The sequence below is a fragment of the Rousettus aegyptiacus genome, unplaced genomic scaffold, assembly GCF_014176215.1.
Source record: "Rousettus aegyptiacus isolate mRouAeg1 unplaced genomic scaffold, mRouAeg1.p scaffold_m13_p_16, whole genome shotgun sequence".
Classification (NCBI taxonomy): Eukaryota; Metazoa; Chordata; class Mammalia; order Chiroptera; family Pteropodidae; genus Rousettus; species Rousettus aegyptiacus.
The window spans coordinates 37,008,870-37,029,358 of record NW_023416291.1 but is presented as its reverse complement, the minus strand read 5'-3'; the positions used below and the strand labels follow the sequence as shown (position 1 = coordinate 37,029,358).

The window sequence follows — 20,489 nt, the reverse complement described above, 5'->3', positions numbered from 1 at the left end:
AGCTCTCTTTCACCAGTCCTTCCCAACTAGGGCTGTGTTACACTTCCTCCATGTCACCAGAGGGGTTGTGTGTATTCTATATCTCAGTATCTAATCTATATATTGCCCCTTTCTCCTGGTTTTCCATCTTACAGATTATTGTGGACCTAAAGTTTGTGTCTCTCTTCCCCAAATTCATATTGAAACTCTAACTCCCAGTGTGATGGTATTTGTGATTGGACATTTGGAAGATAATTAGGGTTAAATAGGGGTGAGCCTCTCATGATGCGATTAGTACCCTTACAAGAAGAGATACAGAACAGCTTTTTTTTTCTCTTTCTCCTCATGCTTGAGCATGGAGAAAAGGCCATGCAAGCACACAGTGGAAAGGTGGACTTCTGCACACTAGGAAGATCTAAAATTGAAAATTTGACTTTATCAAAACTTGATCTTGAACTTCTCGGCCCCTAGAACTGTGAGAAAATAAATTTCTGTTGTTTAAGACATCCAGTCTATGATATTTTGTTAGGGCAGCCTGAGCTGACTAATACATAGGTCTTCAAGATTCCTGGACATAGGGATCTGTCTGAATTAGTTTATTTTAGTTCCTTTCAGTTAGGCACTATACTTTTCAAAAGAGTAAGCACTCATAAAATATTTGAATAGCTAATAAATAAATTAGTATAAGATAAAGAGCAGAGATCTAGGACAGAGATCAGCAAACTGCAGCTCATGGGCCAAATCTAGCTCACCACCTGTATTTGTACTGCCCACAGGCTGAGAACAGATTTTATATCTCTAATGAGTGAAAAAAGACAGCAGAAAAAAAGACATTTTATATCATGTGAACATCCCATAAAATTCAAATTCAGTGTCCATAAATAAAATTTTATTAAAACACAGACATGATAATTTATATATGTGTCTATAGCTGTTTTCATGCTATGGTGACAGCCTAGTTGTTGCTATTAATACAAACATACTCTCATTTAATAAACTTTACTTGTTGTGCTTTGCACATAATGAATTTTTTACAAATTGAAAGTTTGTGGAAACCCTGAATTAAGCAAGTATATCAGAGCCATTTTTTTGTTTAATAGTTTTTTACTTTTCAATTGTAGTTGAAATACATTATTATGTTGGTTTCAGGTGTACAACACAGTGATTAGACATTATTATAACTTATAAAGTGATCACCCCAGCAAATCCAGTACCCATCTTACACCATACATAGTCATTACAATACCACTGACTATATTATCTATGCTATACTCTACATTCCCATGACTATTTTATAACTACTCATTTGCATCTCTTAATTCCCTCCGCCTTCACCTATCCCCAAACCACCCAATCTGGCAACCATCAAAATGCTCTATGAGCTTATTTTTGTTTTGTTTGTTAATTCTGTTCTCTAGATTCCACATAAGTAAAATCACATGACATTTGTCTTTCTCAGCCTAACTTATCGACTTAGCACAATACCCACTAGGTTCATCCATGTTGTTATGAACGACAAGATTTATTTCTTTATCTGTTTGTCCATTGATGGACAACTAGGCTGCCTTCATATCTTGGCTATTGTAAATAATGCTGCAATGAACATATGGATGCACATATCCCTTCAAAGTAGTATTTTGAGTTTGTTTGTATAAGCACCCAGAAGTGGGATTACTGGGTCCTTCTTTGTCTCTTGTTATAGTCTTTATTTAAACTCTATTTTATCTGGTGTAAAGATTGCTACCTCAGTTTTTTTTTTTGGTTTTTATTTTAATGAAATATCTTTATGCATCCCTTTACTTTTAGTTTATGAGTCTCTTCTTGGCAGCGTATATAAGGATCTTGTTTTCTTATCTATCGGCCACTCTGTCTTTTGATTGGAAAATTTAATCCATTTATAGTTAAAGTAATTGTTGATAGATATGTAGTTATTGCCATTTTATTATTTAAATTTTTGATCTTTTTCTTAAAGAAGACCTCTTAACATTTCTTGCAATGCTGATTCAGTGGTGATGAACTCCTTTAGTTTTTTTCTTGTCTGGGAAGTTCTGTATGTGTCCTTTGATTCTAAATGACCAAGACCCATAGACACAGGCAACAGTTTAGTGGTTACCAGAGGGAAAAGGGTGTGGGAGGAAGTAAATAAGGCTAAAAGGGCTCGAATCTATGGTGATGGAAGGAAATTTAATTTGGGAGGTGAACACAATGCAATATACATGTGACATATTATTGAATTGTACTCTTGAAACCTATATAATTTTATTAACCAACATCACCCCAATAAATTTAATAAAAAAACAAACCAAAAAACTCCCCAATCAAGTACCACCTCACACCTGTTAGAATGTGCATTATCAATCAGACAAAAATAACAAGCATTTGAAAGAATGTGAAGAAAAAGAATCCCTAATATATTGCTAATTACAATGTAAATTGGTACAGCCATTATGGAAAACAGCATGGAGCTTCCTCAAAAACATAAAAATAGAGCTACCATATGACCCAGCAATCACTCTTCTGGTTGTCAAACTCCCAAATTTGAAAACATTTATTTGTAAAGATATATGTACTCCAATGTTCATTGCAGCATTAGTCACAGTAGCCATAACATGGAAACAACCTAAATGTCTTTCCAGGAATGATGGAATAAAGAAGATGTGGTACATATAAATACTACTCAGTCATAAGAAAAGATAAAATACTGCCATTTGCGGCAGACAAAATGGGTAGATCTTGAGAGTATCATGCTAAGTGAAATAAATCAGATGAAAAAAGACAAGAACAATGTGATTTCATTCATATGTGGTATATAAAACAGAAAGCAACAAATGAACAAACAAAAGAAACAAACTCATAGACACAGAAAATCTTATGGTGGATAACAGAGGGGAAGGGAGATGAGGGAGGTTGTAGAGGATAAAGGGGGTCAAATATGTGGTGAAAAAAGGAGATTTGACTTTGGGGTGTGAGTACACAATGCAATATACAGGTAATATATTATAGAATTGTACACTTGAACCTTACATAATGTTATTAACCAATGTTACCATAATAAATTAAAATTTAAAATGTAAAATAAATGATATTGACCATAGATCAGTCTAAATCAATTAGTTTGTTGAATGCTTCATTTTCTAGATTTGTTTATTTGATTCCTCATAATGTTACTTGACTTGGTCATCTGTCTTCTGTATTTCATGAATATTAAAAATTAGGTCTGAAAAAAAGTAACAAAAAGCCTTTTCTATAAAGCACTATGTAGTAAATATTTTTGACTTTGTGGTTTTACAGTCTCTCGACTGACGCTGTAGCAAGAAGGCATAGAGAATGCATCGATTAAGGGGTGTGGTTGTGTTCCAATAGAAATTTATTTACAAAAACAGGCAGCTGCCTGGATTTGTCTTGCATGCTATTGTTGCCAACACTTGGACTCAAGACTGGATTGGATTTAGATTATGCTGATTTGTCAATAATTGTTTATTTACCACAAATGTGATGTTGTAACTTTACAGGTTGTTCATTATCGATGATGTTAAAGTTGATCATTAAGTTCTGATGGAAACTATCAGATCTCTATATTGTAAATGTACATATTTGCCCTTGTAATTAACAGTAATCTCTGAACTGATTCCTCAGCTCTGTGGGCTTTGCCTGTTCTCTAGTAAATATTCCCCTCAATACTTTTAGTGGCCATTTATGAGATATTGAAATAAATCATAATTATCTAATTTTATCATTTACATTTATTGGCTGATATTTTAGATCTCACACTGGATTCATGAATATTTTTTCTTTACTATGATATAATTATTTCTGGTCATTTTCCTTCATGTTTAGATTGATACATATTTGGGCAGTGGGGGCGCACAGGGGATTTCTTTTAGGTATAACTGCTCTGGATTTAGATCTTGCATAGATCACATGCTAAAGATGAAATAATGTTATGTATAAATAAATGCATGTTATAAAATGGGTGTAGCAATATACACATTTTCTTACAGTTCACCTTATAAAATGTCAAGACACAGATTCTATTCATACAGTTTCAATTTTATGCTGAAGGAATTTTTTTTTCACATGGAAGCTCTGTGAAATCAGGAATTAAATCTGTTGTGATCTGAATGAAGCATATTATGAGTAATAAAAACATAATTTTTGAATGAGTATATTAGTAAGTTTTTTGAAATGCAGAGTGAAGAAATTGGGGCCTGAAGGTAGAGTGTCCAACTGTTCCAGTTGCCTGTAACCAAGGTGTTCCCTTGGATGTTAGACTTTCTGTACTAAAACCAGGAAAGTCTTGGACAACTGGGATTAGTTGTTTACCCTATATGCAGATACGGGAAAATTATCTTCTTTCTTATGCAATTTTAAAAAAGTCATTTGAATTTTCCTTGTTCAATATCTTCAAATTGAGGAACATCTTTGTAGAAAAAGAGGTTGAAGCAGAGGGCTTGATCCATGGCAACTGAAGAATTGAGTGATAGCTCTTTGACTGTGCTGGGAGTGAGCTGAGCATGCTGTGTAAACCAGAGAACCCTAATTCTCCAGCAATTAAATGTTAAACCTTTCCTGCATATTTTCTCCCACAATGGTGCCAATATGTCTGTAACAAACAAGAAAAAATGTTTTCTATACTCTAAACTCAAAGGATAACAATTCAGAATTTTCCTTATTTTCCAGGAGACAAGATCATCTGGTTCAGTACTTATCCTACGGCGAAAAGTGTAAAAAAGATACTGTGTTAAAAATGTGCAAGACTTGTACCCTGAAAACAATAAGACATTGTTAAAGAAGTCAAAGAACCTAAGGAAATGGAAAACATCCATGTTTATGGATCAGAAGACTTCATTTAGTTCAGGTGGCAGTATCCTCCAAATTGATATGTAGCTTTAACACAATTCTTATCTAATTCTCAGTTAAATTTTTATCTGAAAATGATGACCACATCTTAAAATTTATATGGAACTTCAAGGGGTCCAGAATAACTAAAGCAATCTTGAAAAAAAAACCCACTAATGTGTAGAGGCAATTCGCCAATTTAAAAACTTCTATGAAGCTACAGTAATTAAGATAGATAACCAGAATAGGCTCAAGAATCCAAAACATAAGATATTCTGTGTTCATGGATTGTAAGAACCAACATAGTTAAATTTACTTTATTACCTAAAGCATTATACAGATTTAATGCAATTCCCATCAAAATCTCATCAACATTTAAAAAAATAGAACAAAAAGCATCAGATTTGTGTGGAAGCACAAAAGAGCTCGAATCACAACAACCACTCTGAGAAAAAAAATGAGGCTGGAGGCATCCCTCTGGATGTTGTAATGAAGGTAGAAGGGATGCAGTTGAGAAGATGAGACCGTGCAAGGTTCAGAGAGAGAACACATGACCACTAATGTAAAGTTATGGAGAGTCAAGAGTGTTGGGAACCAAAATGTAATGGAAGAATTATCCTTAAAAAGTAGGAAGTGGTAACAAGATGGAACGAAGAGAGAATGAAACACATGCCAAATACCTGCTGGTCTGAGAGCACGAAGTTGAACTCATTTCATCCTGCTGGCTTGATTTTCAGTGGAAGAAGTTGATAGGAATACCTGCTGGAAGAGGAAAGAGTTAGAAGGATGAGATCTTTGAGGAATAAATAGCTAGGGAGTAGCAGTTGTAGAGGATGAATAATCAGGTGAATGAGAGATGCAGAAGGCTCACCAAGCAGGGTCGTGGGCACATGAAGTTGAGGTAAAGTTGAAGAGACAGAAGTCATTACATGATTCATACAAATCCCATGAGTCTCACTTTCTTCATTTATGAAAGGGAACGTAATACCTCCCAGTGCCGATGTAAAGAACACGTGAACAAAACATATAAAAAAAGGTTTTGTAAACCTGAACATAGAAATGCTTACTAGGATCACACTGCCAGGATTTCTCCTTTGATCTCTACAATCATTTTTCCTGATTACCATATGAGTATGTGCTGATAATACCAGGAATGATTGCAGAATTACAAAGAACATCTCCAACCCAACCTAAGACTTATTTTACTTAAGTATTATGACTATATAGATTATGTACGTGTTAATGGTTCTTTACATAGAGGAGTAGCATGGAATGACAGGTTAAAGGATGGTGCTGTGACTGAGCAGTTTGAGCATCATTGCTTTAGATCATTAATTCCTGCTTGTTGAGCTGACCATAGACCCCCACTTGTGAGAAAGTGTTTTCCAATTCCTCACCATGTACCATTTAGTGCAAAGTGAGTGCTCAATGCATGTGGAGAATAAAAAGATAGTAATGGGCAAGGATCAAGGTGAACATAGAAACACAGCAAGTGAAAGTAGACAATGCCTATTTTCATGACAGGAAAATGCCAAGATTTAGTGCAGAAGTAAACCCAGCGGGTATCACTGCTATACTCAGGTTATCTATCCAGTGTGATGGTCATGAGCTACTCAATGGGATCAGTCAGTGAAGTTCTCTAAGGGCAATGAGCAATATGTGATCTTACCGTGCTGGGATCGGAAACTTCAGACATAACCATGCTGGAGAGGGTGTACTTCTTAGACTCAGCTTTGGTTTTCTTGACTCCTTTCAACCATTTCCTGTATTGTTCACGGACCTACAGAGGCAAAGCATGCTCTGAGTCAGCTCAATGAGAAGGGTGAGGATGGAAAGAGTCATGGGTAGGCGTCTGACAGTGGTACCTGCTGGCTGAGGAGGCAGTACACCAGGAAGATGAAGACACCCTGTAGGCTGTTGATGATGGTGAAGAGGTAAGCCATGGCGTGGGCAGCTGGACCCACCTGCAGGATCCCCAGACACCACGTACAGCCCAAGATGAGGAGCTGAGCTGTCGCTTTGAATGTCAGCATTCTGAGGAGGATGAGAAGGGAGGCACATGGTGTACTCAGAGCAACAGAATCAAGGCCATTTTCATCTCCGCTCATAGATGCTTCTGACTGAGTTATGATCAACTTTAGTTTTTGCTCTCAATTTTTCTCTCAAAAGGAACGTTATTTGTGTACAGATTGTCATTTGACTTGGAATGACGACAGCAGTGACACTTAAAAATGTGGGTTTTAAATAGATTATGATGCTCCATAAATATTTCCAATTTCATTCAACTGATATTTCTGAGTATGTTCTGTGTACCAGACTCTGTGCTGGGTTCTGGGCATTGAAAATAACAAAGACAAGATTTCTATAAAACAGACCTTACAGTGCAGTGGAAAGACTAAAAGCAAACTGTCACTTACACTATTTGTGAAATGTGAGGTACCTCTGCTAGGTCCCATCCAGTATTGTTCCCATCTTCTCACTCTCCATCAATTGACCAAGATCATGCTATGCCCAAAATACAGGCCATTCGTGGTTTGCTAAGTTGAGGAAATCAAAGGACATCCCTAGCCTCTTAGAAGATGTAATATGTGGATAAGGATCAACCTGATTTCACCAGGTGGAGGAGTATAGAAGGCTGAGGGAAGAGCATCCATGAAGGTGTGGGAAAGAAAGTACACACCGGGTTCCAGAACAGTTTATAATATCCTAGCTCTTTATAAAGATGTAAATGTCCTTAGACATCTTTCATAGAACCTTAAAAGAAACCCCTGTTTATCCAAACATAGTCAGTTCTGTCGGTAGCTGAGGTAGTTTTCTGCTGGAGTTATGAATGGATGAAATGTTTTTGTCTTGGGTGTCAGCAGCAAACCACAGTATCTGAGCTGGTTTCCAAGGAAGGTGGCTACACCTCTTCCCCCAGCTCCACAGCACCCCTGTGGAAGGACACCTGAACCTTGGAACCATATGGTCTTGCTCATGGACTATCCTTTGTATGGGGGGTGAGCCCCTCTGATCCATCTGACCTGGTATTCTGGAGAGTGGACACATCGCTGTTGAGTGAGGAGAGCTTGGTTTTCAGAATCCAGAAGGTCATCAGAAAGAAAGCCAAATTAATCTGCAAAATCCCCACAAGGCATATTGAATGCATTCCACATCTATAAAACTTCCTCCTGCCTTATCCACACCTAACACAGCAGGTAAGAAGCTTTCTTATTACACAGCAGTCATAGAAACCCAGACCAAATATCTAGGAACCTGGGCACATTCTTATCCTGTAAGTGGGGTGGGAAGTCCCAAGTTTTAGCATGGAAAGTGACATCTCAGGAAACCCCTCTGTCCTGGTTTAAACTGACATCATGCCTCTTGGGAGCCCCCTTAATTTGGGGCCATGTGGAATGACTGCTCTCCCTGCCTGTAACCCTCCTTAGACACCTGCTCTTTGATTGGCCCTCAGCTGGGCAGGAAGGATGCGCTGATGTCATCCATTACTCACAGAGAAGATGATGCAGGCGGGGCCAAGGAAGGTCCATATAAATCCTTTGTGTGTGTGGAGCCAGCATCTAAGAGAGAGATGGAAAGAGATAGAAGACTACGTTGACCTTTGTGGATAAGGAATCGATAAGTAAACACACCTCACCATAGTTTCCTCCTTCCTCCTTTATTATTAATATTGTTACTGCTTTATTGGTAAGAACATTTAAGCTAAAATCTACCTTCAGTGCATATTTAAATATGCAGTACAGTATTGTTAGCTGTAGGCACTGAACTATAGCACAACTCCTGAACTTAGTTATCTTTCATAATTGAAACTTTCTATATGCCTTCGATGGTGGTGATGGTTTCTTGGGTGTACACTTATCCTCAAACTTATCAGGTTGTACATGTTAAAAACGTACAACATTTTACATATAAATCACCTCTTAATAAAATGGTTTTAAAGTAAAGATAAATTCTTTTCAAAAAGCTCTGTTGAGGCTCGCACCCCAGAAATACTTAGAGAAATAAATATAAGTTCTCAGAAGAACTGATCAATTATTTTCTGGTTTATCAAACAAATATTGATGTCTTTTCTGTGTCAAGATTTGTTCTTGGCCTGAATACCCACTTGTGATTAAGATAGACTGAAATTAGACCTTAGAAACAATTAAGACAAAGAGTTTTATGATCAAGTATCTGGAGCTATGAGAACCTGTGGCTGGATTCATAGCCTAGTCTGGGGTACACAAGGTTAGATAGTTGAGAAGGGCTCCCTGAGGGAACTCACTGTGTTGATGCTGAGATATGACAAATGAGCAGGTGTCGAGAAGGTAAACAATTTGGGACACGCAAGAAGAGAGTGTAACCTGACACAGTGCAAAGGCAGGGGTCATGTACATTACATGATTTATCCCTCATGACAACACAAGGACTCAGATGATCACGGGTCAGGCGTCTGATGCTTAAGGAGGCAGAGTCGGTAACTCAAGGCCACACGGGTAGAAATAATGGAATTGGAACTTGATCCCAAGTGAGGGGAATTGTGAGTGAGGAGGGAGGTGTGAGGACCATGGAGAGGGTTAGATGGATGCACCAAAAGAGAAAGCTACTAAGGCAGTGTTGGTGAACTGCAGCCAACTTGGTAAACTGTGGGCCCACTTGGCCTGTCACCTGATTTTGGAAGTGTGTTTCACTGGACCACAGTCACACTCATTCTCTTACATGTTGAAACGGAGACTATATGGCTCACAAAGCTGAAAAGATTTAGTCTTTGACCCTTTTCGGAAAAAGTTACTGACTTTTATGCTAAGCTACCTAGGAAGGCCAGCTGGCCAGGCCTCATCTGACATAGGGGAACATTAATTTTATCAGCATAGGTGTATGTTATGAACGCCGGACTGTCTGCTTTTGATCCCAGCTCTGCCAGCAGACAGCTGTGTGATCTCGGCCATGTCAGTCCTCTCTGTGCCACAGGTTCCTCATCTGTAAAACCTGCAATTAACTGGGTTCTACTTCAGAAGGTTGTTGGGAAGATGCTTTGACTGATACTTGAAAAATACTTAGAACACTCATTGCCCATCAGAAGTGATTTCTAAATCTTAGCTCATGGTAATTTCATCATCTATATCAGCATCTATTGTTACTTTTAATTAGGAGAGTGAAATAGATTATACCAACCAGTGCCATCCCTTCATTTCCATTTTGCTTTCTAGAAAATTTAAACAGTTCTCTCAATTAATGGGATGAATATTATATTAATAGATAGTTCTAATATATGAGATGTAGTTAATAATGTGTATTACAGTCATTACTATAATATAGAATTCATACTTAAAATAAATCTAAAAGATGAAAGACTGTCACTACATGTTACTTTAAGATTATTTATATCTCATTAGATTGGGAAAAAATGGCATAGATGATAGAGGCTTTGTTCATCTTCTTTTGACCAAATCAACGTTGTGACAGAAACAAGGACGAAAGAGCAAGAAAAGTCACGTGGGATCTAGATGAACAGAAGCACTAGGACTAGGGAGATAAATAATTAATCAACCTGCAAGGGTAGAAGGTAGGAGGAGGCAAAGACGGGAGGCTTCCTGGTCCTGAGTGCTGAATGGAACAGAGGCTGTGGCATTGCACAGCTGCAGACTCCTCTTAAAAGGGCCATGTCCGCGAGCAAACTTTTGTGGCGATGGAACGGCTCGTTCTAAGCACCAGTGCTCATCTGGCTTCGCGGGGGTGGGACACTTACAGGAAGATACTGAGTTCTCAGACTGAGGGCCAGAGGCAAGGGTCTCTCTTGGACAGAAGTGCTGGCGGTATCTCTTGTTCTTCTATTTATTGAGTCCTCCACACACCCAGTTTGCAAAGGCAGCAGCCACCATAGCTGAGACGTAATCAAACTGGATAACAGAGGTCGTTCAGCCCAGAACATTCCCTGAAACTCCTCTGCACACAACTCGCAGCCCCACCCAACACATCCAGCTGTGTCCTTGGAGAGTCAGGTGCTCCTTGCTGAGCAGCGCCAAGGTTCACACTGGTGGCAGCTGGCCTCGGTTTCTTGTGTGGCTTCTTGAGGCAACTATAAGCACAGCATCTGTGAATTACTTGCTGACTCTTAACAGGTGGCACCAAAGGGGCACAGGCTGGGGCTAAACTTGACCTGCAGCTGAACCCCTCTCAGGACTGCACCACTGGACACCTACTACCCAAACTGCACTAATAAGACCAGGGGACTTAGGAGATTTGCTTAGCACATAGAAACGAACACAGACAGGCAGCCAAATAGAAACATTAGAGAACAGAACATAGATCCAGATATAATGGAGTCGAGCAATCTAACAGATACAGAGTTTAAAGCACTGGTTCTAAGATGCTGAATGAACTTAGAAAAAGTATAGATGAATGTAGTGAGAACTTTCACAAAGAGATTTTAAAAAAACATAAAAAAAGAAATGGAAATTATAAAACAGAACGTGTTAGAAAGGAAGAACTCTTTAACTGAGATGAAGAGTAAATTAGATGCACTAAACAGAGTGGATGAAGAAGAGGATCGAACCACCGATATAGTGGATGGGGAAACCAAGGACACTCGATAGAATGGCAAGAAAAAAGAAGACAAGACTAAAATAATAATTTAAGGAGCCCAGGGGATACTATAAAATGTAAAAATATTTGTGTCATTGGGGTATCTGAAGAACAAAAAGACGTTGAAGAGCTATTTGCAGAAAAAGTGATGGAAAACTTTCCTCACGTGATGTAGGAAATAGACATACAACCCAGGAGCTCAAAGAGTCCCAAGATGAGGAATCCAAAGAGACCCACATCAAAATACATGATAATTAAAATGCCAAAGGTTAAACACAAAGAGAGAATCCTAAAAGCAGAAAGAGAAAAGCAGTTGGTTCCCTAGAAGGGAGCACTCATAAGACTGGCAGCGGATCGCTCACAAGAAACTATGCAGGACAGGAGGGCTTGGCACAAAATATTCAACATGACGAAAACCCAGAGTACTTGAGGAAGAATACTACAACCAATAATACTTTATCCAGCAAAGCTAGAGTTGAAGGACAGATAAAGAGTTTCCCAGACAAAAATAAGCTAAAGGAATTCATCAACACTAAGCCAGTAATACAGGACATGTTGGAGGGATTTCCTTAAGAAGAAAAAACATGTATCAAAAACATGAATAAAGAATGGTGATAACTACATTTCTATCAACAAGTACTTCAAAAAAATAGAAAATATAGCGTGGCTGAATGGATAAGAAAACAAGACCCCTACACATGCTGCCTACAAGAGACTCACTTCAGATTAAAAGATGCGCACAGACTAAAAGAAAAGGGATGGAAAAAGATATTACCTTGATGAACCTAGAGGGTATTGCGCTGAGTGAAATGGGTCTGATAGAGAAAGTCAAAACCACATGATTTCACATACATGTGAAATCTAAAGTACATCAACAACAAAAGTGGAAATAAACTCATAGATACAGAGAATGTTTTGAGAACTACTAGATGGGAGGGGAGTTCTGGGGTACAAAAAGGGCAAATGGATTCAGAGGTACAAATGGACAGTTGTAGAATAGACATGGAGATGTAGAGTGTAGCATGGGGACGATGGTTAATAATGTTGTAATAAACATGTAAGGGAGAAGAGGGGTACTAGATTTAGTTGGGTGATCGCTTTGTGAGTTATGTCGATCTCTGATCTCTATGCTGTACAACTGAATATGTTATATTTCTGTATGCCAACATAATTGGGAAAAATTATTGAATTGTACATTGTAAATATAGCAACTAAATGTTTATTATATTTCAATAACTCCACAACAGTTACTATTGAGAAAAACATTATTAATATATCATTGTTAGTGTGTGTTATTAATACAATACACACTATCATACCAACATATAATTATTAATATACAATATAATAAACTATTGAAACAATAATATTTTTAGATATTAAAATGGTCACTTCAAAGAATATGATCATAAAACCTAAAGGATTCCTTTGGGTGTTTATGTGACGATCATATTCTAGTGAAACTAAAATGCTAAGTTGATCATCTGCAGGCCATGGTCATGTGGAAAAGATGAAGACAGTGAGAATTTGTACTCACCGGGTGGGTGTGCCATAAAGGTGAGGTCTGGATGCTGCGGAAATGGCCACGATCACAGCTGGGACCCCATACCCCACCGGGAACATGAACTTCTTCATGAATCTGCTCACGCTGGAGTAGTTGACCACGGTCAGGTTGCGGGCAGTGAGGAAGAGGTTCAGGCCCTCCAGCAGCATCCAGGTGAAGGAGGCCAAGTAGAGGTAGTGTAAGGTACCTGCGATGATGGCACACAGCACCTGGGCAAGGCATAGGAGTCACAGGGGTACAGATAATCAGGGTAGAGCGTGCCCATTGGACCTCTACTACACTGCGTCATTGGGAGAACTCTGATTCATGTGAAGGAATTATTAGCAGACGGTTGGTCATAGTTATGTCAGGCAGTGTGAAAGAGGCTACTGACCCCTCTAACCTTCCCTGAACCAAAGGCCATTTTATTAAGGTGTCCAGTGCAGCCTTGCCCCATGAACTCAGCATCCCCTGGGCAGGTTAGGGGTCTTATGGGACAGTGTCAGTACCTTGATCTCTGTTCTGTCGATGGCCATGAGGAAGAGCAGGTGGGCCAGGAAGAGGCAGAGAGAGAGCTGCAAGTGGAGTGAGGTGCTGGTGCTCTGGATGGCTTTGCACAGCAGGAAGGTGAGGGCCGCCAGGAGGAGGCACAGCAGAGAGAGGCTCAGCCCCATGTAAGTGAACACAGCCAAGGCGGGATCCTCCTCCTGGGACCCAGCAAAGAGGAGATCAGTCACACTTTTCTGCTCTGGGGTAATGACCCTTCCACCATTTACAGTTGTATTTATTTTGGGGTATAACAAAATCAGGAATGGAGGGGCCGGGTAAGTTCGTGATGGTTCTAGGTAATGTTAAAATTTTCTGGGTTCTGAACTCATTAATTCAGACCATGGAAGAAGCAAGGTATACAAGTGAACTTACTGAAGAACATGCTTAAAACTCGTATTGTTTATTTTCCTTTAGACTTGTAGGCATGACTAGGCTTATAGTTTATCATGTGAGGGTCTCAGAGACGCGAAGTTCCAGGTTGAGCACCATGGTCTGTTTCCATTACATGGTGCTGTGTGACAGAGTCTGTACCTGGAGGCATCATCTCTTCACCCAAGACTCCACTCACCTCATCACAGGACACCTGTTCCATGCTGGTCACTAATACTTACAGTCTTAGAAGTGGATCCTGGGTTAAAGGAGGAAAATTACTATGTTTTTGTTGGTAGTAGCTAAAAATTCATATTTCCTGCCTTTTTTTTTTTTTTTGCAAATCCAACAGAGCATGAAAAAACCCTCACCAAGTCTTTCCAGTGTAATGAGGACAGAGGGGATCAATAGAGAGGAGAGGGGAGAATGATGGAGAAAGTGGAAAGATGGGAGAGAGAAGAAAGACATAGAGAAGAGGAAAAGGTAGAGATGGATAGGGAAGAGTGCTAATGGATAAGATAATGGAAGTAAAAATGTCAAAGTCAGTCCATCTGGATAAGAGCAACATACATTTTACACTATTTTAATTTCTGCAATACATCTGTCTTTAAGTTTAAAATTGCTGAGAGATGTCCCCAGATCGCTCCCCTTGAAATAACAATAAGTTGAACATCTAAAACTCAATAAAAAAGCCAACGTGCACACCAGAATGTCTGAGTGCGGGATATGCGCAAAAGAGGTACTGCAGTCCAGAACTCAAGGAGACAGGTGATAGACTGGGGGAAACAAAGAACCTGCCTCTCTTAACCAGAGCTCCCTGCAGGAGGATGGGGAGGGGAGAAGTTGTGGTGGGTTCCCTGAACAGCCCCGCTTGAGAGACCTGTGAGCTCCACGCAGAGGCAGTGCCCAGAGATTAGGGCAGAAAGCAGAGAAGTTGTAACAACAGAGAAGTGGGGATGGAAGAGAAACAATAGTTAATTATTACCAGCCTCTGTTGCAAATCACCAGGCTGAGCCAAAGCATCTATGCCTCAATGCAGAGGGACCCTCCCTCCATATCCTCTTAGATGGAACACCGTGAAGCCCCAGGGGAATCTGAGCAAATGCTACTGAAACTGTTGTTAACGCTCACAGGGACTGAGGCTGAGGGTAGTGAGCACAATTGAATATTTATAAGAAAAGAAAAGGCATTATTAAGACTATATATAATGCAGAGATCCAAGAGGCTTAGATGCCATCTACCTGAAATAAAAAAAAAAATGCTTTCTTTTCAACAGAGGTCTTAAGACTTAAGGAGAGGTCTTATATAATAAATCCTCTCTCTGGAAAAAAAAATGCATAATACACTTCCATTAATGCCCAGGTGAAGAAATAGTCCAATAAACATTATGAACAACCAAGGCGACAAGACACATCAGAAAGAAAGAGAAAAATCTCCAGAAAATAAGCTTAAAGACATAGAAATATGCAACTTAAATGAGGGAGAGCTTAGAATGGTGTTTCTGCAAAAACTCAATGAGATCTAAAATAATTCATATCAAATATTTCAGGAATTGAAAATAAAAGATAAAACAATTAGAACAGCAGAATGAGTTCTTTAGCAAGGAGACTGAAACCCTCAAAAGGATACAAATAGAACTTCTGGAGATGAAGAACACACTGAAAGAGATGAAAAATGAAAGAGCAAGCTTGGGAATTAGAGTCAACCAAATGGAGAAAAAGATGGTGATATTTGAAGACAGAAATCTAGAAATAAATCAGAAGGAAGAAGAGAGAACAAAGAATGAAATATGATGAAAGAGAAATTCAAGAACTAGCTGATACCACCAGGAAGGGAAACAAGAATAACAGGCATTCTTGAAGGGGAGGAAAAAAAGCAAGGATTAGAAAGCATTTTCATACAAATAGTTGATGAGAATACCCAAATCTAAGGTATGAGCTGGAGCTTGGAATTCAAGAAGTTAACAGAACACCCAATTATCTCAACCCAAAGAGGCCTTCTACAAGACACATTGTATTTAAATGGTCAAAAACCAATGACAAAGAAAGAATTCTCAGGGCAGCTGGGGAAAAGAAGCCGGTAACCCATAAAGGAAAACCCATTAGAATATCTTCGGACTTCTCAGCACAAACCCTACAAGCTAGAAAATTTGAAATTGATTTCTAATAAAATGTTACCAATAAATACATAAGAAGCCCTCCAAATGATTTTGATGCATACTAAAATTTTAGTTTCTTTGGTGTGACAAAATAAACTAATTTTTGTACGATATAAAGAGTCCACAAACTCATAAGAAATGTATCCACAAGCCAATAGAAAAATAGACCAAGGATGTGAGCAAATGGTATTTAGAGAAGGAAATATGAATATCTTTTGAGTAAATATTTTTTATTCTGTTCATTACAAAAAAAAAAATCGGAAAAATTTTCCTAGATGCAGTATTTACCTCCCAGGTAAGTAAATATCCAATAATTTGATAATAACCTTTGGTGTGGTGTGAAGAGTCACACGCATTCACATATGTTGGTGGGAGTGCTCACAGGTGTGACCTCTATATGCTGAACTGTAGAAATATCGACAACTTACAATTATGAATTTGACCCATTATATGTCCCAGCTGCATGTTCAAACACAAGAACAATGAAGTGCGTGTAAACAACTGGAACATTATTTCTATTTCAAATAGTCAGAAACAAAATGCCCACTACAAGGGGCCTACATATATAACTTGCAGCTCATTCATGCAATGAAATGCAATGTGGCAATAAAAACAAATGAAGTGTCTCTTTGTAGACTGAAATAAAATGACCTCTCAGATTTAAGAAATGAACTCAAAATTGCACAACAGTGAAAAGAAATCTCCCCCATGTCAGGGAAATGAGGAGGACCAAAAAACAAATGCATGCATCCCTTTTATGTGTGTAAAACATCCCTAGAAGAGTGCAAGAGAAACCAAAACATTCACTGTTTGGAATGAGAGGAACTAGGTGTCTAGGGTTAAAGGTGAGGTAGAGAATCTTCAATGTTTCCTGTCTAATTCTGTTTGACTATGAAATGCAAATATGTTAATTCTTCTGTAAATATAAGACAATGTGGAAATAAAAGTATGAATATTGTGTCGTCTAGCAATGTGGCAGGAGGAAACGTGGCCTTGAAATTTTCAAACTTCTAGAGAATTTTATGAAGTCTGACCATTTGGCTATCATCCTTTTCATGCTTGTTTTCATATGGGTGCCACATTAATTTCAATAAAGGCCCCATCACCTGAGAGAGTTTCTGTTTTAGTGAACCAGACAAAGTAACCAGCTCACCTGACCAGGGAGAGGAGGATAACATGGCTCTGGATTCGCCTGTATGCACAGGCTCCTCTGGCACCTCTGAATATTGCCATCACCAAACCTTCCTTTCAGCAGCCCCTAAGTACCTCAGTTCTAAAGTCCCTTGTGGCAAACAGAATTCTAATTTGGCAACCATATCCCCAACTGCTTCTGTGCACATCACTACTTTCATGTTTTCAGTCAAATGCCAGTCTAGGTGCTGCTGTCAAAGCATTTTTTTTCAGGAGGTATTCAGTCTCATATCAACTCACTTCAAGAGAGGGAGTTTATCCTGGGTTGGTCTGACTTAATCTGATGAGGCCTTAAATAATCTAGGCTCTTGAGAAGAAGATTCAAAGTTTGAGGGAATTTCGAAGTGAGGGAGCTCCTGCTGTCCTCCAGATAGGAACATCTTCTCGTAGAGGACCACACGAGAAAGGATGCAGGTAGCCTATAGGAACTGAGCAAGATCCCCTGCTGCCAGCTAGCCAGAAAGTTGGAAATCAGTCCTACAACCACAAGGAACAGAATTCTGCTAGCAACCAGGGAGCTTAGAGTAGGACACAAAGCCTCAGGTGAGATTGCAGCCCTAGTTCACAGCCTGTTCAGCCTTGTGAGACCCTGAGCAGACAATTCAGCTGCACCATGCCAGATTGCTGACCCGAAGAAACCGCAAGACAACAAATTAGTGTTTATTTTTTAAGGTGTCATGCCTGTGAGAATTTGTTACACAGTAATGGCCACTGAATTGGCCCTCTTGGGGCTCTCACCTGCACATCGTAGGGGGCCATGAGGACGGCAAAACTGCTGAGGTGGGTGCACTGGCAGGTGGTGCTGGTGTCTCCGGTGCGCACCACCCAGCATCCTTTGGTGGACCAGTAACCACTTGTATTCTGGCCGTGCTCCCAGAAGACACAGAACACCTTCTGCCTTGGCTCAGGGGTCACTGACTGTAGGAACAGAGATGTGGACTGGTGGTTCTGGGTACTCAGAAATGCTGTCCCAAAGCTAGCTTGTAAAAGCTTTCTTGGAGAGCTAATGCTCCCCTGGGGGAATCCCCTGATCCCCAAGGATATGCTCAGGTCTCAGTCTTTTTTCATACCCACAGCCTCATCCCACTAGGACTCACATGCTGGAAGATGAAGGTGACTGTGGAGCTGAGGTTCTGAGTGTCATTATTGCTCACAAGGACAGAGACGACATCAGAGAGGAGGGTGGGAGAGACTTCATGCAGCAAGCCCTTGTGTGTCTCATGCTGCACTGCCTGATCCTCAGTGTCCAGGACCAGGGGGGCCTCAGCCATCAACTTGCCAATCCCTGGAGTGGAGGCAAGGCTCACCACAGAAGGGCCTGTAGGGCAAGACCGAGACTGATATCTTGGAGGGCTGAACAGAACTCCTTCTTCATCAGGTAGACTATTTTTTTATGGCCTCACCGTAGGGCACACTTCTTTTTAAAGTTTAATTCTCTATTTCAGGGTCCCTAACCCCAAGGTACCAGTCTGTCCTGTTAGGAACTGGACTGCACAGAAAGAGGTGAACAGTGGGCCAGCAATCTGTATTTGCCTCTACTCCCCAGCGCTAGCATCACCGACTTAGCTCCACGTCACTTCATCAGGCATTAGATTCTCATAGGAGCACCAGCCCCTGGTGCCAAAAGGTATTGGGACCGCTGGTCTATTTGTCACACTATTGGTTATCTTGTTCCACTGTGAAGCTTCTGTGGTCTCATTTTCATCTTAGCCATTACCTGCGTCACCAGATTCTTGCACCGCATCCAAGTTAAGCAGCATCTTTGCCTGATTAACACTCAAGGTGATATTTCTGTGTCCTTGCTCCATCACCTTCATGGAAAGTTCTGAGTTGTGGGAGTTACATAAGGGGGTTAGATTAGTGATTGTGCCTACTGTGGTTACTATAACACCTTACTATATATTTTTAATGTATCATATAAATGTATTACATACTCTTCATATTATACATAAATATATAATTATATATTATGTTATTTATAAATATCTGTGTTATTTGGTACATATAATAATAGTATTACACAGAATATTTGCTATATGTAATAATGGTATGTATCTTATGTGAACTTACAAAAGATTGTAAGAGAATATCATATGAAATTATTCAACAACAACAGATGAATAACAGAACTTCCTAGAGACACACAAACTACCACAACTAAATGAAGAAGAAATAGAAAATTGGAACGGACCTATAGTAGGTCGAACCAGCAATTGAAAAACGTTCTCAAATAAAAAGTTTAGAACAGAGGGCTTCATTTTGAATTCCACTAGCCATTTATGAAAGAATTAATACTGGTCCTTTACAAAGCCCTCCTTAAAGGATAAGAGGAAGGAACACTACCTAAATAAGTCTATGAGGCCCCCATTACCCTGAAAACAAAGTCAGATGAAGATATACAAGAAAACAAACTGTAGACCACTATCTCTTATGATCAGAGATATAAAACAATTCAACAAAATATTAGGAATAATTTTATTTAAAGAGGCTCAAGACTTGTACATAGGAAACTACAAAAACTATTGACAGAAAGTATAAACCCTGAGTATATCAAAAGACATCCTGTATTCGGGGGAGTGCTTCAAAATGACATAGATGATAGAGGCTCTATTCATCCCTCTGGTGACCAAATCAAGGTTGTGACGAAAACAAGGAGCAGCCTGGATCTAGATAAACAAACCAAACAACTAGATAGAAGTCCAAAAAAGCACTCGGCAATGGCAGAAGGTATAATGGAGTGAGGACGTGGGGCACCCGGTCGCGAGTGGCTGTGTGAGATAGAGGCTGAGCCTGTGGCAGTGGCAGAGGCAGAGGCAGAGGCAGAGGCAGATGCCTCTTAAAGGGGTCACATCTGCGAGAGAATTTTTGCAGCAGCGAACCTGCTCACTCTGAGCACGAGTACTGGGATGACCGTCCTAGGGGGACTAGGGACTTATAGGGGTACACTGAGTAGCTGGAGTGAGGGACACAGGCGAGGCTCACTTGATATAGAAGTGCCAGAAGTATCCATTGTTCCCTGTTGAGCCCTCCTCACTCCCAGTGCACAGACACAGCGCCACCATAGCTGTGATGTCAACAACTGGATAACAGTGGTCGCTCTGGCCAGAGGATTCTTTGAAACCCCACCTCCTCCAACTCGGGCCCCACCCAAGCAACATCCAGGTGTATCCTCAGCGAGTCAGATGTGCCTTGCTGAGCAGTGCCTAACCTCACACTGGAGGCAACCGGCCTTGGTTTCTGGTGTGGCCTTTTGAGGCAACTATAAACTCAGCATCTGAGGATTGCTTGGTGAATCTT

The 20,489-nt window shown here is 39.8% G+C and overlaps 1 protein-coding gene across 7 annotated transcripts in view; it reads right to left on the bottom strand.

The window, feature by feature from the left end:
* Positions 1-2,972: 2,972 nt before the first annotated feature.
* LOC107505847 (adhesion G protein-coupled receptor E2-like) overlaps positions 2,973-20,489 on the bottom strand; it is a 48,846-nt gene continuing 31,329 nt past the window's right edge. For 4 of the 7 annotated variants that reach the window (XM_036234308.1, XM_036234309.1, XM_036234304.1 and 1 more), the window contains 11 exons: positions 18,910-19,017; positions 18,290-18,510; positions 17,931-18,110; positions 13,435-13,632; positions 12,920-13,155; positions 8,312-8,378; positions 7,842-7,933; positions 6,684-6,852; positions 6,488-6,598; positions 5,499-5,580; positions 2,973-4,689 (listed from right to left, as the gene is read on the bottom strand). In XM_036234308.1, coding sequence (XP_036090201.1) covers positions 5,527-5,580; positions 6,488-6,598; positions 6,684-6,852; positions 7,842-7,933; positions 8,312-8,378; positions 12,920-13,155; positions 13,435-13,632; positions 17,931-18,110; positions 18,290-18,510; positions 18,910-19,017 — 1,436 coding nt within the window. In that variant the 3' untranslated portion in view covers positions 2,973-4,689; positions 5,499-5,526. The remainder of the gene's footprint in view (positions 4,690-5,498; positions 5,581-6,487; positions 6,599-6,683; positions 6,853-7,841; positions 7,934-8,311; positions 8,379-12,919; positions 13,156-13,434; positions 13,633-17,930; positions 18,111-18,289; positions 18,511-18,909; positions 19,018-20,489) is intronic. The other 3 variants (XM_036234305.1, XM_036234307.1, XM_036234306.1) reach the window with 3 other exon arrangements.